General features: G+C 41.4%; 1 protein-coding gene across 1 annotated transcript; it reads left to right on the forward strand.

The window, feature by feature from the left end:
• The first annotated feature begins 9,752 nt into the window (after positions 1-9,752).
• Positions 9,753-22,158, forward strand: LOC147269148 (uncharacterized). Its single transcript, XM_086194103.1, has 10 exons — positions 9,753-9,880; positions 10,813-11,020; positions 11,906-12,099; positions 12,254-12,469; positions 14,664-15,024; positions 15,199-15,332; positions 15,411-15,650; positions 16,732-16,893; positions 21,760-21,849; positions 21,928-22,158. Exons 2-10 carry the CDS (start codon positions 10,813-10,815, stop codon positions 22,096-22,098), a joined length of 1,776 nt encoding a protein of 591 aa, XP_086050229.1. The 5' UTR covers positions 9,753-9,880; the 3' UTR covers positions 22,099-22,158.
• Positions 22,159-22,412: the final 254 nt, after the last annotated feature.

Raw genomic sequence — 22,412 nt, forward strand, 5'->3', positions numbered from 1 at the left:
GGTGAAATACTGAGGTCCTTACTGAGGTCCTTACTGGTTAAATACTGAGGTCCTTACTGGTGAAATACTGAGGTCCTTACTGGTGAAATACTGAGGTCCTTACTGAGGTCCTTACTGGTGAAATACTGAGGTCCTTACTGGTGAAATACTGAGGTCCTTACTGAGGTCCTTACTGGTTAAATACTGAGGTCCTTACTGGTGAAATACTGAGGTCCTTACTGGTGAAATACTGAGGTCCTTACTGGTGAAATACTGAGGTCCTTACTGAGGTCCTTACTGGTGAAATACTGATGTCCTTACTGGTGAAATACTGAGGTCCTTACTGAGGTCCTTACTGGTGAAATACTGATGTCCTTACTTGTGAAATACTGAGGTCCTTACTGGTTAAATACTGAGGTCCTTACTGGTGAAATACTGAGGTCCTTACTGAGGTCCTTACTGGTTAAATACTGAGGTCCTTACTGGTGAAATACTGAGGTCCTTACTGGTGAAATACTGAGGTCCTTACTGGTCAAATACTGAGGTCCTTACTGGTGAAATACTGAGGTCCTTACTGAGGTCTTTACTGGTTAAATACTGAGGTCCTTACTGGTTAAATACTGAGGTCCTTACTGGTGAAATACTGAGGTCCTTACTGAGGTCCTTACTGGTGAAATACTGAGGTCCTTACTGGTGAAATACTGAGGTCCTTACTGAGGTCCTTACTGGTGAAATACTGAGGTCCTTACTGGTGAAATACTGAGGTCCTTACTGAGGTCCTTACTGGTGAAATACTGAGGTCCTTACTGAGGTCTTTACTGGTGAAATACTGAGGTCCTTACTGGTGAAATACTGAGGTCCTTACTGGTGAAATACTGAGGTCCTTACTGGTGAAATACTGAGGTCCTTACTGAGGTCTTTACTGGTTAAATACTGAGGTCCTAACTGGTTAAATACTGAGGTCCTTACTGGTGAAATACTGAGGTCCTTACTGAGGTCCTTACTGGTGAAATACTGAGGTCCTTACTGGTGAAATACTGAGGTCCTTACTAAGGTCCTTACTGGTGAAATACTGAGGTCCTTACTGAGGTCTTTACTGGTTAAATACTGAGGTCTTTACTGGTGAAATACTGAGGTCCTTACTAGTAAAATACTGAGGTCCTGACTGGTTAAATACTGAGGTCCTTACTGGTGAAATACTGAGGTCCTTACTGAGGTCCTTACTGGTTAAATACTGAGGTCCTTACTGGTGAAATACTGAGGTCCTTACTGGTTAAATACTGAGGTCCTTACTGGTGAAATACTGAGGTCCTTACTGAGGTCCTTACTGGTTAAATACTGAGGTCCTTACTGGTGAAATACTGAGGTCCTTACTGGTGAAATACTGAGGTCCTTACTGAGGTCCTTACTGGTGAAATACTGAGGTCCTTACTGGTGAAATACTGAGGTCCTTACTGAGGTCTTTACTGGTTAAATACTGAGGTCCTTACTGGTTAAATACTGAGGTCCTTACTGGTGAAATACTGAGGTCCTTACTGGTGAAATACTGAGGTCCTTACTGGTGAAATACTGAGGTCCTTACTGAGGTCCTTACTGGTGAAATACTGAGGTCCTTACTGGTGAAATACTGAGGTCCTTACTGAGGTCCTTACTGGTGAAATACTGAGGTCCTTACTGAGGTCTTTACTGGTGAAATACTGAGGTCCTTACTGGTGAAATACTGAGGTCCTTACTGGTGAAATACTGAGGTCCTTACTGGTCAAATACTGAGGTCCTTACTGGTGAAATACTGAGGTCCTTACTGAGGTCTTTACTGGTTAAATACTGAGGTCCTTACTGGTTAAATACTGAGGTCCTTACTGGTGAAATACTGAGGTCCTTACTGAGGTCCTTACTGGTGAAATACTGAGGTCCTTACTGGTGAAATACTGAGGTCCTTACTGAGGTCCTTACTGGTGAAATACTGAGGTCCTTACTGGTGAAATACTGAGGTCCTTACTGAGGTCCTTACTGGTTAAATACTGAGGTCCTTACTGGTGAAATACTGAGGTCCTTACTGGTGAAATACTGAGGTCCTTACTGAGGTCTTTACTGGTTAAATACTGAGGTCCTTACTGGTGAAATACTGAGGTCCTTACTGGTGAAATACTGAGGTCCTTACTGAGGTCCTTACTGGTTAAATACTGAGGTCCTTACTGGTGAAATGCTGAGGTCCTTACTGAGGTCCTTACTGGTTAACGACTGAGGTCCTTACTGGTGAAATACTGAGGTCCATACTGGTGAAATACTGAGATTCTTACTGGTGAAATACTGAGGTCCTTACTGGTTAAATGCTGAGGTCCTTACTGGTAAAATGCTGAGGTCCATACTGAGGTCCATACTGGTGAAATACTGAGATCCTTACTGGTGAAATACTGAGGTCCCTACTGGTTAAATACTGAGGTCCTTACTGGTGAAATACTGAGGTCCTTATTGGTTAAATACTGAGGTCCTTACTGGTTAAATGCTGAGATTCTTACTGGTGAAATACTGAGGTCCTTACTGGTGAAATACTGAGGTCCTACTGGTGAATACTGAGGTCCTTACTGGTGAAATACTGAGGTCCTTACTGGTTAAATACTGAGGTCCTTACTGGTGAAATACTGAAGTCCTACTGGTGAAATACTGAGATCCTTACTGGTGAAATACTGAGGTCCTTACTGAGGTCCTTACTGGTTAAATACTGAGGTCCTTACTGGTGAAATGCTGAGGTCCTTACTGAGGCCCTTACTGGTTAACTACTGAGGTCCTTAATGCTGAAATACTGAGGTCCATACTGGTGAAATACTGAGATTCTTACTGGTGAAATACTGAGGTCCGTACTGGTTAAATGCTGAGGTCCTTACTGGTGAAATACTGAGGTCCATACTGGTGAAATACTGAGATCCTTTCTGGTGAAATACTGAGGTCCTTACTGGTTAAATGCTGAGGTCCTTACTGGTTAAATGCTGAGGTCCATATTGAGGTCTTGACTGGTTAAATGCTGAGATCCTTACTGGTGAAATACTGAGGTCCCAACTGGTTAAATACTGAGGTCCTTACTGGTGAAATACTGAGGTCCTTACTGGTTAAATACTGAGGTCCTTACTGGTTAAATGCTGAGATTCTTACTGGTGAAATACTGAGGTCCTTACTGGTGAAATTCTGAGGTCCTACTGGTGAATACTTAGGTCCTTACTGGTGAAATACTGAGGTCCTTACTGGTTAAATACTGAGGTCCTTACTGGTGAAATACTGAGGTCCTACTGGTGAAATACTGAGGTCCTTACTGGTTAAATGCTGAGATTCTTACTGGTGAAATACTGAGGTCCTTACTGGTTAAATACTGAGGTCCTTACTGGTGAAATACTGAGGTCCTTACTGGTGAAATACTGAGGTCCTTACTGAGGTCCTTACTGGTTAAATACTGAGGTCCTTACTGGTGAAATACTGAGGTCCTTACTGGTGAAATACTGAGGTCCTTACTGAGGTCCTTACTGGTGAAATACTGAGGTCCTTACTGGTGAAATACTGAGGTCCTTACTGAGGTCCTTACTGGTTAACTACTGAGGTCCTTACTGGTGAAATACTGAGGTCCATACTGGTGAAATACTGAGATCCTTACTGGTGAAATGCTGAGGTCCTTACTGGTTAAATGCTGAGGTCCTTACTGGTTAAATGCTGAGGTCCATACTGAGGTCCATACTGGTGAAATACTGAGATCCTTACTGGTGAAATACTGAGGTCCTTACTGGTTAAATGCTGAGGTCCTTACTGGTTAAATGCTGAGGTCCATATTGAGGTCTTGACTGGTTAAATGCTGAGATCCTTACTGGTGAAATACTGAGGTCCCTACTGGTTAAATACTGAGGTCCTTACTGGTTAAATACTGAGGTCCTTACTGGTTAAATGCTGAGATTCTTACTGGTGAAATACTGAGGTCCTTACTGGTGAAATACTGAGGTCCTACTGGTGAATACTGAGGTCCTTACTGGTTAAATACTGAGGTCCTTACTGGTTAAATACTGAGGTCCTTACTGGTGAAATACTGAGGTCCTACTGGTGAAATACTGAGGTCCTAACTGGTTAAATGCTGAGATTCTTACTGGTGAAATACTGAGGTCCTTACTGGTTAAATACTGAGGTCCTTACTGGTGAAATACTGAGGTCCTTACTGGTGAAATACTGAGGTCCTACTGGTGAATACTGAGGTCCTTACTGGTGAAATACTGAGGTCCTTACTGGTTAAATACTGAGGTCCTTACTGGTGAAATACTGAGGTCCTACTGGTGAAATACTGAGGTCCTTACTGGTTAAATGCTGAGATCCTTACGGGTGAAATACTGAGGTCCTTACTGGTGAAATACTAAGGTCTTTACTGGTTAAATACTGAGGTCTTTACTGGTTAAATGCTGAGGTCCTTACTGGTGAAATACTGAGGTCCTTACTGGTGAAATACTGAGGTCCTTACTGGTGAAATACTGAGTTCCTTACTGGTGAAATACTAAGGTCTTTACTGGTTAAATACTGAGGTCCTTACTGGTGAAATACTGAGGTCCTTACTGGTTAAATACTGAGGTCCTTACTGGTGAAATACTGAGGTCCTTACTGGTTAAATGCTGAGATGCTTACGGGTGAAATACTGAGGTCCTTACTGGTGAAATACTGAGGTCCTACTGGTGAAATACTGAGTTCCTTACGGGTGAAATACGAAGGTCTTTTCTGGTTAAATACTGAGGTCTTTACTGGTTAAATGCTGAGGTCCTTACTGGTGAAATACTGAGGTCCTTACTGGTGAAATACTGAGGTCCTTGCTGGTGAAATACTGAGGTCTTTACTGGTTAAATGCTGAGGTCCTTACTTGTGAAATACTGAGGTCCTTACTGGTTAAATACTGAGGTCCTTACTGGTTAAATACTGAGGTCCTTACTGGTGAAATACTGAGGTCCATATTGAGGTCTTTACTGGTTAAATGCTGAGTTCCTTACGGGTGAAATACTGAGGTCCTTACTGGTGAAATACTAAGGTCTTTACTGAGGTCCATACTGGTGAAATACTGAGATCCTTACTGGTGAAATACTGAGGTCCTTACTGGTTAAATGCTGAGGTCCTTACTGGTTAAATGCTGAGGTCCATATTGAGGTCTTGACTGGTTAAATGCTGAGATCCTTACTGGTGAAATACTGAGGTCCCTACTGGCTAAATACTGAGGTCCTTACTGGTTAAATACTGAGGTCCTTACTGGTTAAATGCTGAGATTCTTACTGGTGAAATACTGAGGTCCTTACTGGTGAAATACTGAGGTCCTACTGGTGAATACTGAGGTCCTTACTGGTTAAATACTGAGGTCCTTACTGGTTAAATACTGAGGTCCTTACTGGTGAAATACTGAGGTCCTACTGGTGAAATACTGAGGTCCTAACTGGTTAAATGCTGAGATTCTTACTGGTGAAATACTGAGGTCCTTACTGGTTAAATACTGAGGTCCTTACTGGTGAAATACTGAGGTCCTTACTGGTGAAATACTGAGGTCCTACTGGTGAATACTGAGGTCCTTACTGGTGAAATACTGAGGTCCTTACTGGTTAAATACTGAGGTCCTTACTGGTGAAATACTGAGGTCCTACTGGTGAAATACTGAGGTCCTTACTGGTTAAATGCTGAGATCCTTACGGGTGAAATACTGAGGTCCTTACTGGTGAAATACTAAGGTCTTTACTGGTTAAATACTGAGGTCTTTACTGGTTAAATGCTGAGGTCCTTACTGGTGAAATACTGAGGTCCTTACTGGTGAAATACTGAGGTCCTTACTGGTGAAATACTGAGTTCCTTACTGGTGAAATACTAAGGTCTTTACTGGTTAAATACTGAGGTCCTTACTGGTGAAATACTGAGGTCCTTACTGGTTAAATACTGAGGTCCTTACTGGTGAAATACTGAGGTCCTTACTGGTTAAATGCTGAGATGCTTACGGGTGAAATACTGAGGTCCTTACTGGTGAAATACTGAGGTCCTACTGGTGAAATACTGAGTTCCTTACGGGTGAAATACGAAGGTCTTTTCTGGTTAAATACTGAGGTCTTTACTGGTTAAATGCTGAGGTCCTTACTGGTGAAATACTGAGGTCCTTACTGGTGAAATACTGAGGTCCTTGCTGGTGAAATACTGAGGTCTTTACTGGTTAAATGCTGAGGTCCTTACTTGTGAAATACTGAGGTCCTTACTTGTGAAATACTGAGGTCCTTACTGGTTAAATACTGAGGTCCTTACTGGTGAAATACTGAGGTCCATATTGAGGTCTTTACTGGTTAAATGCTGAGATCCTTACTGGTGAAATACTGAGGTGCTTACTGGTTAAATGCTGAGTTCCTTACGGGTGAAATACTGAGGTCCTTACTGGTGAAATACTAAGGTCTTTACTGGTTAAATACTGAGGTCTTTACTGGTTAAATGCTGAGGTCCTTACTGGTGAAATACTGAGGTCCTTACTGGTGAAATACTGAGTTCCTTACGGGTGAAATACTAAGGTCTTTACTGGTTAAATACTGAGGTCTTTACTGGTTAAATGCTGAGGTCCTTACTGGTGAAATACTGAGGTCCTTACTGGTGAAATACTGAGGTCCTTACTGGTGAAATACTGAGGTATTTACTGGTTAAATGCTGAGGTCCTTACTTGTGAAATACTGAGGTCCTTACTTGTGAAATACTGAGGTCTTTACTGGTTAAATACTGAGGTCCTTACTGGTTAAATACTGAGGTCCTTACTGGTGAAATACTGAGGTCCATATTGAGGTCTTTACTGGTTAAATGCTGAGATCCTTACTGGTGAAATACTGAGGTCCTTTCTGGTGAAATACTGAGGTCCTTACTGGTGAAATACTGAGGTCTTTACTGGTTAAATACTGAGGTCTTTACTGGTTAAATGCTGAGGTCCTTACTGGTGAAATACTGAGGTCCTTACTGGTGAAATACTGAGGTCCTACTGGTGAAATACTGAGGTCCTTACTGGTGAAATACTGAGGTCCTTACTGAGGTCCTTACTGGTTAAATACTGAGGTCCTTATTGGTGAAATACTGAGGTCCTTACTGGTGAAATACTGAGATCCTTACTGGTGAAATACTGAGGTCCTTACTGGTGAAATACCGAGGTCCTTATTGGTGAAATACTGAGATCCTTAATGGTTAAATACTGAGGTCCTTACTGGTGAAATACTGAGGTCCTTACTGGTGAAATATTGAGGTCCTTACTGGTTAAATGCTGAGATCCTTACTGGTGAAATACTGAGTTCCTTACTTGTGAAATGCTGAGGTCTTTACTGGTTAAATGCTGAGGTCCTTACTGGTGAAATACTGAGGTCCTTACTGGTGAAATACTGAGGTCTTTACTGGTTACATACTGAGGTCCATATTGAGGTCTTTACTGGTGAAATGCTGAGATCCTTACTGGTGAAATACTGAGGTCCTTACTGGTGAAATACTGAGGTCCTCACTGGTGAAATACTGAGTTCCTTACTGGTGAAATACTCAGGTCTTTACTGGTTAAATACTGAGGTCTTTACTGGTTAAATGCTGAGGTCCTTACTTGTGAAATACTGAGGTCCTTACTGGTGAAATACTGAGGTCCTTACTGGTGAAATACTGAGGTCCTTACTGGTTAAATGCTGAGGTCTTTACTGGTTAAATGCTGAGATCCTTACTGGTGAAATACTGAGGTTCTTACTGGTGAAATACTGAGGTCTTTACTGGTTAAATACTGAGGTCTTTACTGGTTAAATGCTGAGGTCCTTACTTGTGAAATACTGAGGTCTTTACTGGTTAAATACTGAGGTCTTTACTGGTTAAATGCTGAAGTCCTTACTGGTTAAATGCTGAGGTCTTTACTGGTTAAATGCTGAGGTCCTTACTTGTGAAATACTGAGGTCCTTACTGGTTAAATGCTGAGGTCCTTACTTGTGAAATACTGAGGTCCTTACTTGTGAAATTCTGAGGTCCTTACTGGTTAAATGCTGAGGTCTTTACTGGTTAAATGCTGAGATCCTTACTGGTGGAATACTGAGGTTCTTACTGGTGAAATACTGAGGTCTTTACTGGTTAAATACTGAGGTCTTTACTGGTTAAATGCTGAGGTCCTTACTTGTGAAATACTGAGGTCCTTACTTGTGAAATGCTGAGGTCCTTACTGGTGAAATACTGAGGTCCTTACTGAGGTCCTTACTGGTTAATTGCTGAGATCCTTACTGGTGAAATACTGAGGTCCTTACTGGTTAAATGCTGAGATCCTTACTGGTGAAATGCTGAGATCCTTACTGGTTAAATACTGAGGTCCTTACTGAGGTCCTTACTAGTTAAATGCTGAGGTCCTTACTGGTTAGATGCTGAGGGCCTTACTAGTCAACATTACTTTGTTTCCACTGTTTTAGCTTCCTACAACAGCAGGACTCTTGAACTGAGATTATGGTATAACATCTTAATACAGAGCATGTGATGGTATATGCTGTGTCCATCAGTGGAGACTTGGTACTAACAGCAGTTAAACATGATCATGTGATTACACCATTACACCATGATCATGTGATTACACCAATCAAGTTTTGGTCTTCCACTACTGGATTTTGTTAGAAATTCAAGTTGAGGGGGAATTTTGGCGCAATTATAGTGCTGTTGCCTCACAGCTAGATGGTTGTGGGTTCGATTCCCGCATAGGTCACTGTGGGCACTTTGTGGTGTGGCCCCTCCTCCATGTCACCAGTGCCCACATCTTGGGTGGGATTGGCAAAAGGTCCTTTCTGTGTGGAGTTTGCATGTTTTCCCGTTTCCCCATATAGGAATCTGTCACAAAAGCATGCAACAATCATGGTCACTACAACACCTCCTCTGGTGCCTGATGGGAGGGGAAAGAATCGGTGGAAATAACGTGATCTTCCCACGTGCCACATCCCGCCCCGAAGTCCCCCCCGTCTCATGGCAAGAAGCAGTCTGGTAACAGTTCATGTTCAGCCGGACGCATGGGGCTCTCCCAGGGTTGGAAGAGATAGTAGTGCCTATAAGGCACAGGATCGTAACAAATTGGCACTGGGTTTTTGAAAAATGCGTAACAAAATCGGAGATCAATTATAAAAAAAAAAAGTCAAGTTGATGCTTTGACCTTACCTAGAATTATTTTGGGGAGCAGTGACATTGTTCTGATTTAATGCAGACATTTGTTCTTCCATGCCATGTGTTTCTCTGTTGCTCATTAAACATGGTGGAGCGGTGTTGAATAGGTGGAGGAAGAACCACACACATTTAAAACACTGCATTCTTTTGTGTTTTTATGATTCAACAAAGGAAACAAAAGATTTCAGTGTTTCAGTTGTTTGTGTGCACATTGTTGCTGAAGTGTCAGCTGTTTTGACACTAGTAGAAGCTGTGTTATGAAATCTATATGCGCACACACACACATACTTGTCTTTCGACAGTTTTTAAGGCATTCACTGACATAATTCTATTCATTGTAGCTTTAACCATCATAACTTAATGGCAGAAAATCAAACCTAGTTCTAACTTTACTCTAAAACCATGTTACCTTTCCATTGTGAGGCCAACATGTCCACACAATGTAGAACTGTCTTCACAACGATCGAAAAGCAGGCACACACACACACACACACACACACACACACGTGCGCGTGCACACACACACACAGAGTAGCTATTTCCAGCGTTCCTGCTATGGGCCAGTGAAGTCTGGCTAAATCTGTAGACACTGAGGTGGATTGAGTTACATCAGGCACATGCCACTGTTCCAAAGTTTCAGATCCACCTTCTCACACCACAACACACCGCCAAAACACCTCAACACGGACCAGAACTTGGCAGACAACGACAGTCCAATCAAAACCAGGTACAGTGGTGCAGTCAACATCCATCTGCCTGACATGTGTCTGTGCTGTGTTGTTGTGTATTGTCGTGTAGCTTCAATCCTGGTGTGAGTGAAATCATAACCCAGTGCGACACTGTTCACTGGTGTCTTTGTGCTTTGACTTTTATCAGCTTATTATTTCTGATCTGGTTTGGGGTCAGCCCCTGATGATATTGTAGACCTACATACATGTGAGCCTGAATGCAGCCTGCGGTCCTAAAGCAGAGGATTGTTAGTAAGTCTTATATCATGGCTGGAAACCAGAGGAGGCAGAGCTTCTTGAGTCACGCTCCCTCAACTTTTTGGAACCAGCTACCTCAGCAGATCAGGCAGTATAGTTGTGTTTCCTCTTTTAAATCTCACTTGAAAACAACTACCTTCAGAATGGACTTTGCCCAGATTGCACTTAGTTTTACAAAAAAATATTTTCATTTTTGATTGTATTTTACTGCTGTGTAGTATTTATGCGTAATCTTTCTCAATCTGTCTTTTCATGTTTTTTTTTAACTTAAAGCACATTGTACATGTTTTTTTTTCCTAAAAGTGCTATACATTATTAATAAAAAGTTATTATTGTTACTATTATTAAACCTGTGATCATCTGGAATTACTGCCAGGTGGTGTTTGAACCAAACTTGAAGATGTTCCCTCAAAATGTTCCTGAGATATCGTGTTAACTTGTACGGGACAGACACACAGGATAGAGGAATAAAGTTCTCTCCTCCTTGTGCTCCTTACTCATATTGAATACCACAAAATGATCTCTCTTGTCCACGAATATTTTACTGATATTTGGGTTATTTTCTGTAAATATGTTTAAACTCCTGCCTGTATGAGAGTGGCATGTTACTAACAGTAACAATGGTTGGACGTTCCTTCACATTATACGGTGTAACACCGTCCTTCATTGTCAGATGGTGGTGATGCTTGACGTAATAATAATAGGAGCTGGGCCCCACGCCTTGACCCTGGCCAGCCTGCTATCCCAGCACAACCCTGACCCAAACTTAGATCCTGACCAGGGCTCCTCGTCCACTTGGAGCCCTCCAAGACTCCAGCCGAACTCAGAAGCATCCAGAAGCAAAAAGGCATTCAGCAAGAAGAAGAGGAAGGTAGCAAATGGTACAGTATGGTTGTCTTTACTAACTCAGTCATTATTATAATCAACACACACGCATATATATATATGTGTGTATATATATATTATATAATATATACATATATATATATAATATATACATATACATATATATACACACACACATATATATATATATATATACACACACACTGACACACACACACACACACACACACATATATATATATATATATATATATATATATATATATATATATATATATATATCCATCCATCGTCATCTTCCGCTTATTCCTTACTAGTAAGGGTCGCGGGGGAGCAGACTGGACAAATATATATATATATACATATATATATATATTTCTTTTTTCACTCATGGTTAGTGGTTGGTGAAGCCATTTAGTTATTCATTTGTGTTTAGTGCACAACAGTTACGAGTCACGTCCACTCTGCACACTCTGCAGAATGGTTGTTTTTCTTTGCGACTGGTGCACCCTCATGTGAACTGTCCTTGACTGTTGATAACGCCTGCTTGGGATAAAAAGCATAGACACTTTGTACATTAATACTGAAGCTTCTTTGTACGTACAGCTTGAGAAGTTAAGCTTATTTAAACATGATGTGGCACATGAATATAACAAATTCCAAAACCATGACATCGCATATAAAAGTAACAATTATATATATATATATATATATATATATATATATATATATATGTGTGTGTGTGTGTGTGTATATATATGTGTGTGTGTGTGTGTGTGTGTATATATATATATATATATATATATGAATGTTTTCATATAACAGTTCACAATAAATAGAAATATAAGATTGAAAATGCTCCACAGGTATGGTGTATGATTACCTTTCTTGCAGTTCATGTGTACGTGGTTTGTGATTAGTCTCTTCAGATGTGACACTGGATGACCAGCTGCCCAGGTCAACCATATCCGAGAGCTTCATTTCCCCGCCGCTCAGAGTCAGAGCGGTCGATTGCTACGGAGAGTGGACCGCTTTATGGGAGAGCCAGTTCACAGCTCTAAACATCCCTCACCTGCGCTCTCACACACTGGTACACACAGACCCTCTCAACAAGGTACAAACACAACTTTGCTTCCAAAACAAGCAAGTTGATTTTCAGTGTGAACCTAATCATGCATAGGTGTGTGTGTGTGTGTGTGTGTGTGTGTGTGTGTGTGTGTGTGTGTGTGTGTGTGTGTGTGTGTGTGTGTGTGTGTGTTCTGTGGCAGAAAGCTCTGCAGGAGTTTCTTACAAGGCACAATCGTACCGCTGAGCTCCACAGCCTTCCCGACCAGGTTTATATTCTGGATGACAATGCGTTTTTCAATGACATGCGGCTTGGAAAGAAGGAGAGGAAACGTCTGCACATCCCTACAACACTCAAGAAGAGTTTGTCCTTCAGTCTGCCAGGAACCAAACTCAGCGTGGATTTCTTTAAAGATCAGGTTGGATAGAACATGAACGTGTCTTCAGCATGGCGGATGTGACAGAGAATTTAGAGGTCGTTAATAACATTTTAACAGTTGCGTCTTGTTGAAGTATTTGTGACGATATGTCTGTCCAGTGTCACTAACTTGTTTGTCTTCACAGTATTACTGAATAAAAGAAGCTCCAACAAGTATGAAAACTTGCATCCCGCAAACCTTTGTTGAAATTCTGTAGTGTTCAGACACATTTGAAGAATGCAACAGTTAACATAACCAAATAATTTCAGGCTTTTTTTCAAACATTTCTTGATTTTGACATAAAAGATTACACACATATATATGTGTGTGTGTGTGTGTGTGTGTGTGTGTGTGTGTGTGTGTGTGCGCCCAATTCTAATGAAGTTGGGATGTTGTGTAAAATGTCAATAAAAACAGAATACAATAATTTGCAAATCTTTTCAACCTATATCCAATTGACTGCACTGTAGAGACAAGATATTTAATGTTCGATCTGGTGACCTTTTTTATTTTCTACTCTGGGACTACATTAGTGAGTAATGTTAGGTTACAAAATGATTTAATAATTTTTGTTGTTTTTTTTTTTTTTGTTGCAAATATTCACTCATTTTAAATTTGATGCCTGCAACACGTTCCAAAAAAGCTGGGATGGGCCATGTTTACCACTGGGTTACATCACCCTCCCTTTTAACACCACTCGTTAAGCGTTTGGGAAATGAGGAAAGTCATTGTTGAAGCTTTGTAGGTGGAATTCTTTCCCATTCTTGCTTGATGTACAACTTCAGTTGCTCAACAGTCCGGGGTGTCCGTTGTCGTATTGTGGGCTTCATAATGCGCCACTCATTTTCAGTGGGAGACTGCAGGCAGGACAGTCTCGCACCTGCACTCTTTTACTACGAAGCCACACTGTTGTATCGTGCAGAATGTGGCTTGGCATTGTGTTGCTGAAATAAGCAGGGACATCCCTGAAAAAGACGTTGCTTGGATGGCAGCATATGTTGCACCAAAACTTGTATGCACCTTTCAGTATGAATGGCGCCTTCACAGATATGCAAGTTACCCATGAAATGAGCACTAGTCCATCAGTCCATCTCAGATGAGCTCGAGCCCAGAGAAGCCAGCGGCGTTTCTGGGTGTTGTAGATACACGGCTTTCGCTTTGCATGGTAGAGTTTTAACTTGCGCTTGCAGATGTAGCGACAAACTGTGTTGACTGGCAATGCTATTCTGAAGTGTTCCTTACCCCATGTGGTAATATCCTTTACACAATGTTGTCGGTTTTTAATGCAGTGCTGCCAGGGCGATTGAAGGTCACGGGCATTCAGTGTTGGTTTTCAGCCTCGCCGCTTGCATGCCAAGATTTCCCCAGATTCCCTGAATCTTTCCATGATATTATGGAAATAGATGATGAAATCCTTGAACTCCTTGTAATTGTACATTGAGAAACATTGTTCTTAAGCTGTTGGACTATTTGCTCTCGCAGTTGTTCACAAAGTGGTGAACCTCAGCCCATCCTTGCTTGTAAATGACTGAACCTTTCAGGGATGTTCCTTGTATACCCAGTCATGGCACTCACCTGTTTCCAATTAACCTGTTCACCTGTGGAATGTTCCAAACAGGTGTTTTTTGAGCAATCCCCAACTTTCCCAGACTGTTGTTGCCCCTGTCCCAGCTTTTTTGGAACATGTTGCAGGAATCAAATTCAAAATGAGTGAATATTTGCAAAAAACAACCCCAACAAAGTTTATTAAATCATTTTGTAACCTAACATTACTCACCAATGTAGTCCCAGAGTAGATACGTAGAAACATAAAGGTATGTGAAAATTTGAAATAAAATGGAAGAATTATGGCTTTTAAAAAAAAGAAGGTCCAGACAGTCAGCCTTTTACTTCTCAAGCCTACACTGAGTACCTTTTATTTCAATTTTTTTTGTCATAATCCTTCCGTTTCATTTTTATCATTTTTTTTCCATCCGTTCTTACCAGCATTTTACCAGTCACAAGAAACACTCCTGTATTTTCTTTATTTTACATGTCTGAAAAAGGTTTGATGCTCTGCTGGATAGTAAAGGGTACTGTGATGCTCGCTGTCTCAGTTTATACATGACACCAAAGTCTAACGCTGTCAAGTCATACTGCATGAGAGCACTGCTACAATACCGCCTTGTTTGAGCTGATAAATATGAATGTACAGGTGGAGAGATACAGTTTAAACAGCTTGCTTGTGAAGGGGACAGTGACTCAGATCGTGCCAGTGACTGGAGGGAGCGAGGAGAACCAGATCAAGCAGTATGAAGCTAAGACAGTGACCGATGAAAATGGAGATGGGACAAGGAGGCGAGTGAAACATTTTGAAGTCCAACTTCAGGATGGTACCATCCTAAATGCCCACCAGGTTGTTATGGCAACAGGTCCAACTAGGGCTCAGATGGCAAACATCCCACTGTGGGTAACGAGTATTGGCGAGAGCTACCCAGAGGAACGCTTGCAACACACTGTGCACCTCATGCACCATCTGACAACTGCTCAGCAGAGAGAAAGTTTTCCCACACAAGGTAAGTGGCTCACCCTCTGTAACATCTCATGATACGGGAAATATTTGGTCTTACTGTCACATTACAAAGAACGTCCAGTGGAGGTGTTATATTACTTGTTCTGTCGTGTCCAGTGCTCCTCATTGCAAGGCTTTCCTTCACAAGTCTCTTTCTGTTTGTTTGTGTCTCTAACAGGATCTTGTGTGGTGTGTGAGACAGGACAGAGAGTAATGGTGGTTGGTGGAGGTCTGACCAGTGCTCACATAGTCTCAATAGCTCTGCAGCAAGGGGCCAGTCATGTGACATGGGTCATGAGGAAGCACCTCCAGGTGAGGTGACAACTTGAAACTCTGTGTTGAGAAACAATAAAGCACTACTGCAGATTACGACTTATTCTTTCTCTCCAGTTAAAACAGTTTGACGTGGGTGACGTGGAGAGCCTCGTGGGACGTTATTCTCACGTGGAGCACGGCATCAAGATGGACGGTCAAGCCTACCTGAGACAGTTCTATAATGAGAGGAGTCTTCACAAACGACTGGCTATGATTCGCCAGGCGAGAAAAGGTGGAGCCGTCACCCCAGAGGCCTATATCCACCTACAACCATTCATAGAGAAAGGACAAGTGGATGTTAAGACACACTGTCAGGTAATGGACCTGTGTTTGAGAGTGAGGTAATACAAGGCAAGGTGAGATGACATAAGATCAGATGACGATCCTTGAGGAGCCCAGGTAAAGACAGGTGAAATGGGAGAGGTGAGTTAAGGTGAGGTGAAAGGGAGTAAGACAGAATCAGTAGTGGCCAACTGAGCTGATTAGTTGAGAAAAACACACACACACACACATATATATATATATATATACAGATTCAGTTAATACAATAGCAACAGAAGCAGGGCAGTAAGGGACTGTGTTTTTAGTTATTTAAAAAGAAATCCTTTTTACTTGTATTTGAATAAAGTTGGATACATGGATTGAAGGTAACCAAACCTGAAATCATGAGCCATTTGACTCTCCTTGTTTTGTTGTGTTTTGTGCCACTCAGCCAGTCTTGTTGACAATTACATCCATTTGTTTGTTATGACTCATTTAAATACAATATTAATCCAAAATAGATTTTTCAAGATATCCTAAATGTGAGTAAGATGATGTTGAGTATTATCCAGAAAAACACATGACAAACACAACAGTTACATCCTGAAACTGACCTTTGTTCATTTGGTTAGATCATGTCATCACTTCTTCTTTTCATACTATTTGCATTTATGGAAACTTTTGACAAACTTGTATTGACTGAATGTGTAATAGATTTTACACAACCATAATCACAAGGAGAAATGACACAATAACTTTTAGGTTGCTGGTCGGAGGTTGAAGAAATTTTCCAGGACTGGTGATATAACTTCTGATAAGGATTGCTTGATCAGGCAGTCTGTTTATATGGTTTCAAACCTCCCGAGGAGTTCAGGTCCTCACTTCACCAGATGAGAAATGAAACACTGTCACAGTATTGAAACCCCAGGTTGAACCTGTTTCCTCGCTAACCTCTTAATCCTGCCTCGTGATATCAGTTCCTGGTAAAACCAGATGAAATGATATGAAAATAAAGTCACATTGATTGAAGTCTGTTCATGTTTTTTTTTTAATTGAGATGGCACGTTTATGAAATTAGATGAAAAAATGTGCAGTTATCCCACTGTGTTTACCTTTATGTCATCCATCTGAGCAGGTGAGTGAAGCCAGCTGGTGCTACAGGAAGCAGGCCTGGTGTCTCTCCCTCAGCACCGGAGAGAAGTGGACTGGAGATATGATTTGGCTCGCCACTGGCTGTAAACTTGATGTCAAACAGGACCCATTGCTTTCTGAGGTGATAAAGGAGTTCCCTATTCAGGTACGTACAGGAAACAGTGTTACACAGTTACAGCATGTATGACATCTGGATGGCAGAACAAAAGAAAGCTGATTTCAGTGATAAAATCAACAAAATAAGAGATAGTGAGCTCATGGTATGATATTTTCAAAATTAAACCCGTGAGCGCTTTTTTTGAAAATGTAATCTGAGAAATACAGAATGAGAAAATCAAATATGATTATGGAACGGTTATGGTATTTGTAGCACAAGCAGGACAAGCTAATGTGTTCCTCAGGGTTAAGGAAAAATGTCAGAATATCATCAAGATACCCAAGCACAAACTGTTCATCACGTCTCTGAGAATGTCATTGTTGAGGCCCTGGAATGCTGCAGAAGCACTGGTTTCTGAGGGGTCAGTCGAATGCAGTCCTCCATTCATCATCCTCCTTTACCCTTACTGAATACTTAAAATGGAAACTTGATGTAGACGTCCAAAAGTGAGTCGCAGAGCGTAAAAGGTGATTTGTTCTTAAATGTTATTTCATGGAGTTCCCTGTAAGCAGTACAGGGGGGAAGGGTTTCATCCTTTTTCTTTTATTTTTTTCCAAAAAGAAGAATCCAGCACAGACAAGAGAAGTAGAGGGTCAAATGAGTCTAGGGTGGGAGGCGAAATCAGAAAGGGTTAGGCCAACACAACGGGAGAGGAGGTGATGTGAGCAGGTCCCTGTCTGGCTGCTTTTTCCCGACGTCTCTCCCTAAGACAATTGTCTAGATAACGGATGGCTTCATTGATTAAGGCCTCGAATGAGGACGTTTCATTTAGGGCTGCAAATTCAACTTTAATATTTTCAGGTAAACCCTGGGGAAAAACACCCTGTGGGGATAACTCATCCCAGCCACTCTCAGCTGCTAGAACGCAGAAGTGAAAACACTAAGTATACAAAAACAAGCCAAACACGTCATCCTTTTCCCCTCATCCTGCCCAGGAGAGAGGGCTGTAACGCCCGCCAGTGTAATAATGTCCACAAACATAATAAACCACAAACGAAATATAAAAACCTACACCTTTTAATGTAATAATCCCACAAATGTAATACAATTTCCACAAATGTATAAAGCCACTGCTTACTACACACATAACACGCGATTTCCCACAAACATAAAAACTATGACATTTGCAGAGATTTATTACCTTTGTGAGAAAGTGAAAGTCTTCAACTTTTGATATTGTAATAACTTCCCAGCAATGTAATAATGCAATGAATAATGGTTGTTTGTTTGTTTGCCTATACACCTACTAATACTGAGTGCAAAATCCAGCTGCTGACTCTCCGCTCCACGGTCACACAACATAACACAAACCTCTGACGTGCAGCAAGTGACTTGTCATTCCTTTTCAGTTCATAAAATTGTTTTGTTTTTGTTACGTTCCTTGTGGCAACACAAGGAATAACACAAACAGCCAAGTGGAAAATTATAAGTGCAAGAATTATTTATTTCACAAAAATAGGGGTGATCAAAAGAACAAAAGTTGTGTACAAAGTGGGAGGGAAGGTAGGCCGTGAGGGGACTGTGCCAAACAAATTAATTTAAGATTACAAAACAAGGCCTAACTGAAATCTTCCTGAAACAAGAAACTCAAGTAACAAAAGGCCTGCCTGTCTAACTAATAAAGGTTGTCAAAAACGTACAAGGATGGCACCAACCCATAAACTAGTGTGGTATACAAAAGAAGACTACGTGATGTAAGGTGTGTGGGGTACCCCAATCTAACCTAAACCTACCACCTCCCACTTCCAAATAAGTTGACCTTACAAAGTGGTTTCTCAGAGTCTGTTGCTCAGCAGGCCGCCAGAGAGAGAGCCAGAACAAAGCAGGGGAGTGGCTTATAAAGAGGCCTCCCTTTAACCAGCCAGGTGGAGGGGCAACCAGGCTCCAATCAACTCCTCTCTGAGATGTCATGTAGGAGGGCAGAACAGGAAGCAGCCAGCATCCTCCTGGATCTTCCTCCTAAGAGCAGGAGAGGGAGGAGGGAAACAGAGAGAGAGAGGGAGAAACCACACAGGGGCTCACCTGAGCCAGCTCTACGTGTCACACATGGAACAGTTTTAACCAGATTTTTTTTTATGGCATAAGCAAAATGCTTCCTGTCAATGAAGATCATCTCTCTCTCTCCCTCTCTCTCTCTCACCGCTGCCTGCGGTAAATTGAATTGAATTAATAAGCCGTTAAATTCCTGCCCATTTATAAAGATATGGGTTTTATTTACAAATGAGCAATGAATCCAGATTTCTTCATATTTTTATTGCTGACTGGAGTTTGCAATAAAATGTCACGGGAAATTTTTTTTATCAAGCTATCAATCAATGTCAATCACATTCTGCCTCCTCTCAATACTTTCTATTCAGCCCTGTCAATAAACAGGTATTTGGGGGGAAAACCCTCCAAGCTAACATTGCTAAACTAATTTCTACAGCTTATCCTCTGAATGTTAACTTGGGCCTATATATTGAAGCTGTGTTTGTAGCTGGTTTGTCCCGTTATCACGGCAACCACTGTAGTCCAGAGGAAGTCCGGTCAAAATCGCCACAATTTAATAGGATACTTGTTACAACTTTACTAGTAGGCTACTGTGTTTATATATTTGTGTGTTTACAGGTGAGTTTAATATATTTACACAAGCATCCGTCTGTTTAGATATTTCCGTTTCTTCGGTTGTGTGTTTTGACATTTACCCCTGCTTGTTAGCTTCTTAACTTGCTAGGATGACACTGTTGTTTTATAATGTTTGTATAGGGTTAAATCAATCCAGATTTTGCTTTCACGGTCACTGCCACGGTTGCTGGGTTGTCCCGTTGTCAAGGTGACCACTGTAGTCCAGAGGAAGTCCGGTCCAAGTCGTTACAGATGAACTCGTTACAACATTATGAGTGTAGGCTATTTATTTGTTTGTGTGTTTGTTTGCAGATAGCCTACGTCTGTTGCATCAAAATAATGTCTTTAGTGTGTTACAGGTGGCTAAATCATAACTGTGGACATTATCTTATCACAACGAAGTTATCATGTCTAAGTAAATAGCCTAACAAAATCCAATCATTAGACTCTTTCTAGACATGTTTCAAGGTATAGTCTATAGCCTATAAAATACCTCTCTTTGAATAATAATGTGACTGTTGTAGTTTTTAACACAAAAATTTAAATTAGGCAAAACTTGTCTATCTTGTTCAAATCTTTCCCCCTCATTAAAAATAATAATAATAAAAAAATAGCTACGCAAATATATGGCATCCCAAAGGTTTGAAAATCAAACGTAGGAACAATATGAGAGACACATATTTTTGGTTCAGCACCACAGACAGTCAGACAGTGGTGAGAGAGAAAGAGATGATCCTCATTAACAACAAGCATTTTGCTTATGCAAAGAAATAAACAAAAAAAATGTGTGAACTGAAAAGGAATGACAAGCCGCTTACTGCACGTGAGGAGTGTGTGTTGTGTGATGGGTGAGCGGAGAGTCAGCCGCTGGATTTTGCACCCACGGTCAGTATTAGTAGGTGTATAGGCAAACAGACAAACAACAAAAACAATCATTATTCATTGCATTGTTACATTGCTGGGAAGTTATTAAAAATATTTAAAATAGAAGATTTTCACTTCCCCACAAACATACTAAATTTAACATTAAAAGCTGCAGGTTTTAATTGCGGTTGTGGTTTATTACGTTTATAGACATTATTACATTGGCGGGTGTTGCAGTGGGATCAACACTAAACAGTACAGATCCAACAGTCTTTCGCTGGTGCCAGAGTTCCCGGATGTGGAAAGAAGAGTTGAGTAAGAATACTCCAAAAGCCTAATTTCTGGAAGTCAGGGGTGAAAAAAAGCAGAAGTCCTTTGCTGATGACCAAGGCCACTGTTTACCCACAGGGGAGAATCCAAGTCCACAGATGCTTCCTATTCCTTTGTGGAGAGAGGCTTTTTTTCTGATGAAATGAGTTCTTTTAGGCATGAAAAATGAAATTCTTTCAAAGTCCTCAGTCTGACACAAGTCGCACCTCAGCGGCCTCAACCATTATTTGTCAAACTCTCTTCAGATCAAACATCGTGATTAATATTTCTGTTTACCATATTAATACATTTCAAACTCTCCACCTTATTGTGGTGGAGGAGTTTGAGTGTCCCAATTATCCTTGGAGCTACGTTTACATGGGGAGGGGGGGGGGGGGGGGCGTTATGTCCCTGGTAGGGTCACCCCAAGACAAACATGTCCAAGGGAAGAGACCAGACAAAGACTAACGCAAAAGAACCAAATGAAGAAATACAACTTGGGTCCAAGTTTTCGCTCACCTGGATGCGGGTTACTGGGGCCCCCCTCTGGAGCCAGGCCGGGGGCAGAGCTCCGCGGTGAGCACTTGCTGGCCAGGCAAGCACCCATGGGCCCTGGCCATGCACAGCCCGAAGAGGCAAAATGGATGCCCCCTCCAATGGACTCACCACCAATGGGCAGGCCCAAAGGGGTTGGGTGCTATGTGAGATGGGTGGCAGCCTATAAAACAGCATTTATCTTTTTGTGTTGGTGCATCAAACATAACTCAACCCTTTCTAACAAAGGCCACTTCTTCACTGTCAATCATTACCTTTTTATAGCATCAAATATCAGAGAAATGAGAACATGATCAATGGGACTCAAACTGCCTAAACGTAGAGATACCAGATTTGGGGAACATTTATTTGATATGCAATTCAAATTATTAGTCCAATAGTCCCCCACTGACATAGAAGGGCGGGATTTATGACTAGACGGTAATCACCTTCTTCTGCTTCACCTTTTGTTCACACTCGTGGAGTCCATCTTTATGTTTATTCAGAAGACTCATAAAATGTGTCCCGTTTGTCCCCATAAAGGTGATAGATGGTTGGCCGTGCATAACAGAAAGCTTACAGTGGACACAAGGCTGCCCCCTCTATCTGATGGGACAGTACACCGCCCTTCAGGTAGTGTGTCAGTGTGCAAAATCCTGTGTACTGGTACTTTACACACAGTGTCTTCTAACATGTCCTTCTCACACACAGGTTGGACCTCATGCAGTCAACCTAGCTGGTGGACAGGCAGCCAGCATGAGAATTGCCAGGGACATTCTCCACCGTTATCAGCAGGCCAACGCGGAGGCATCTGAACTGAGCAGCGGGAAATCGAAAACTGAAGAATATATTCAACAAATGCAAGGACTTCTATGGCTGTAACTTTTCTATGTACGTTGTGTACTCCCCCACTCATCCTGGTCCCTTTCAATAGGTCTCAGATTTATATTATGAAACAAGTTGAGATGACAACAAGTAATCAGTCATTAACACAAATATTAAGGGTACTTTTAAGAGTACATAGAGGAGAAATTGTATGAAATGAGGTGTTTCTTATTTGCCCAGTTTAGTCACGTCATGGAATCAAGAATTAGTTTTTATTCAAATATGTTTGTGAAACACATTTATAATAGGTGTGCCACATGAGACAGTGAATAAAAGATTTGATATGCCTCTCATTCATTTGAGTCACCTCA

Source organism: Aulostomus chinensis, chromosome 2, assembly GCF_037954235.1.
Source record: "Aulostomus chinensis isolate RoL2024-O1b breed Wild chromosome 2, RoL_Achi_v1.0, whole genome shotgun sequence".
In the NCBI taxonomy this organism is placed as follows: Eukaryota; Metazoa; Chordata; class Actinopteri; order Syngnathiformes; family Aulostomidae; genus Aulostomus; species Aulostomus chinensis.

Bases quoted from the DNA above. Each gene is read 5' to 3' on its own strand.
- LOC147269148 (XM_086194103.1), top strand. From the start codon at position 10,813: ATGGTGGTGATGCTTGACGTAATAATAATAGGAGCTGGGCCCCACGCC. The intron at 11,021-11,905 runs GTACAGTATGGT...GTTTGTGATTAG, and splicing joins GAAGAGGAAGGTAGCAAATG to TCTCTTCAGATGTGACACTG. The intron at 15,333-15,410 runs GTGAGGTGACAA...CTTTCTCTCCAG, and splicing joins TCATGAGGAAGCACCTCCAG to TTAAAACAGTTTGACGTGGG.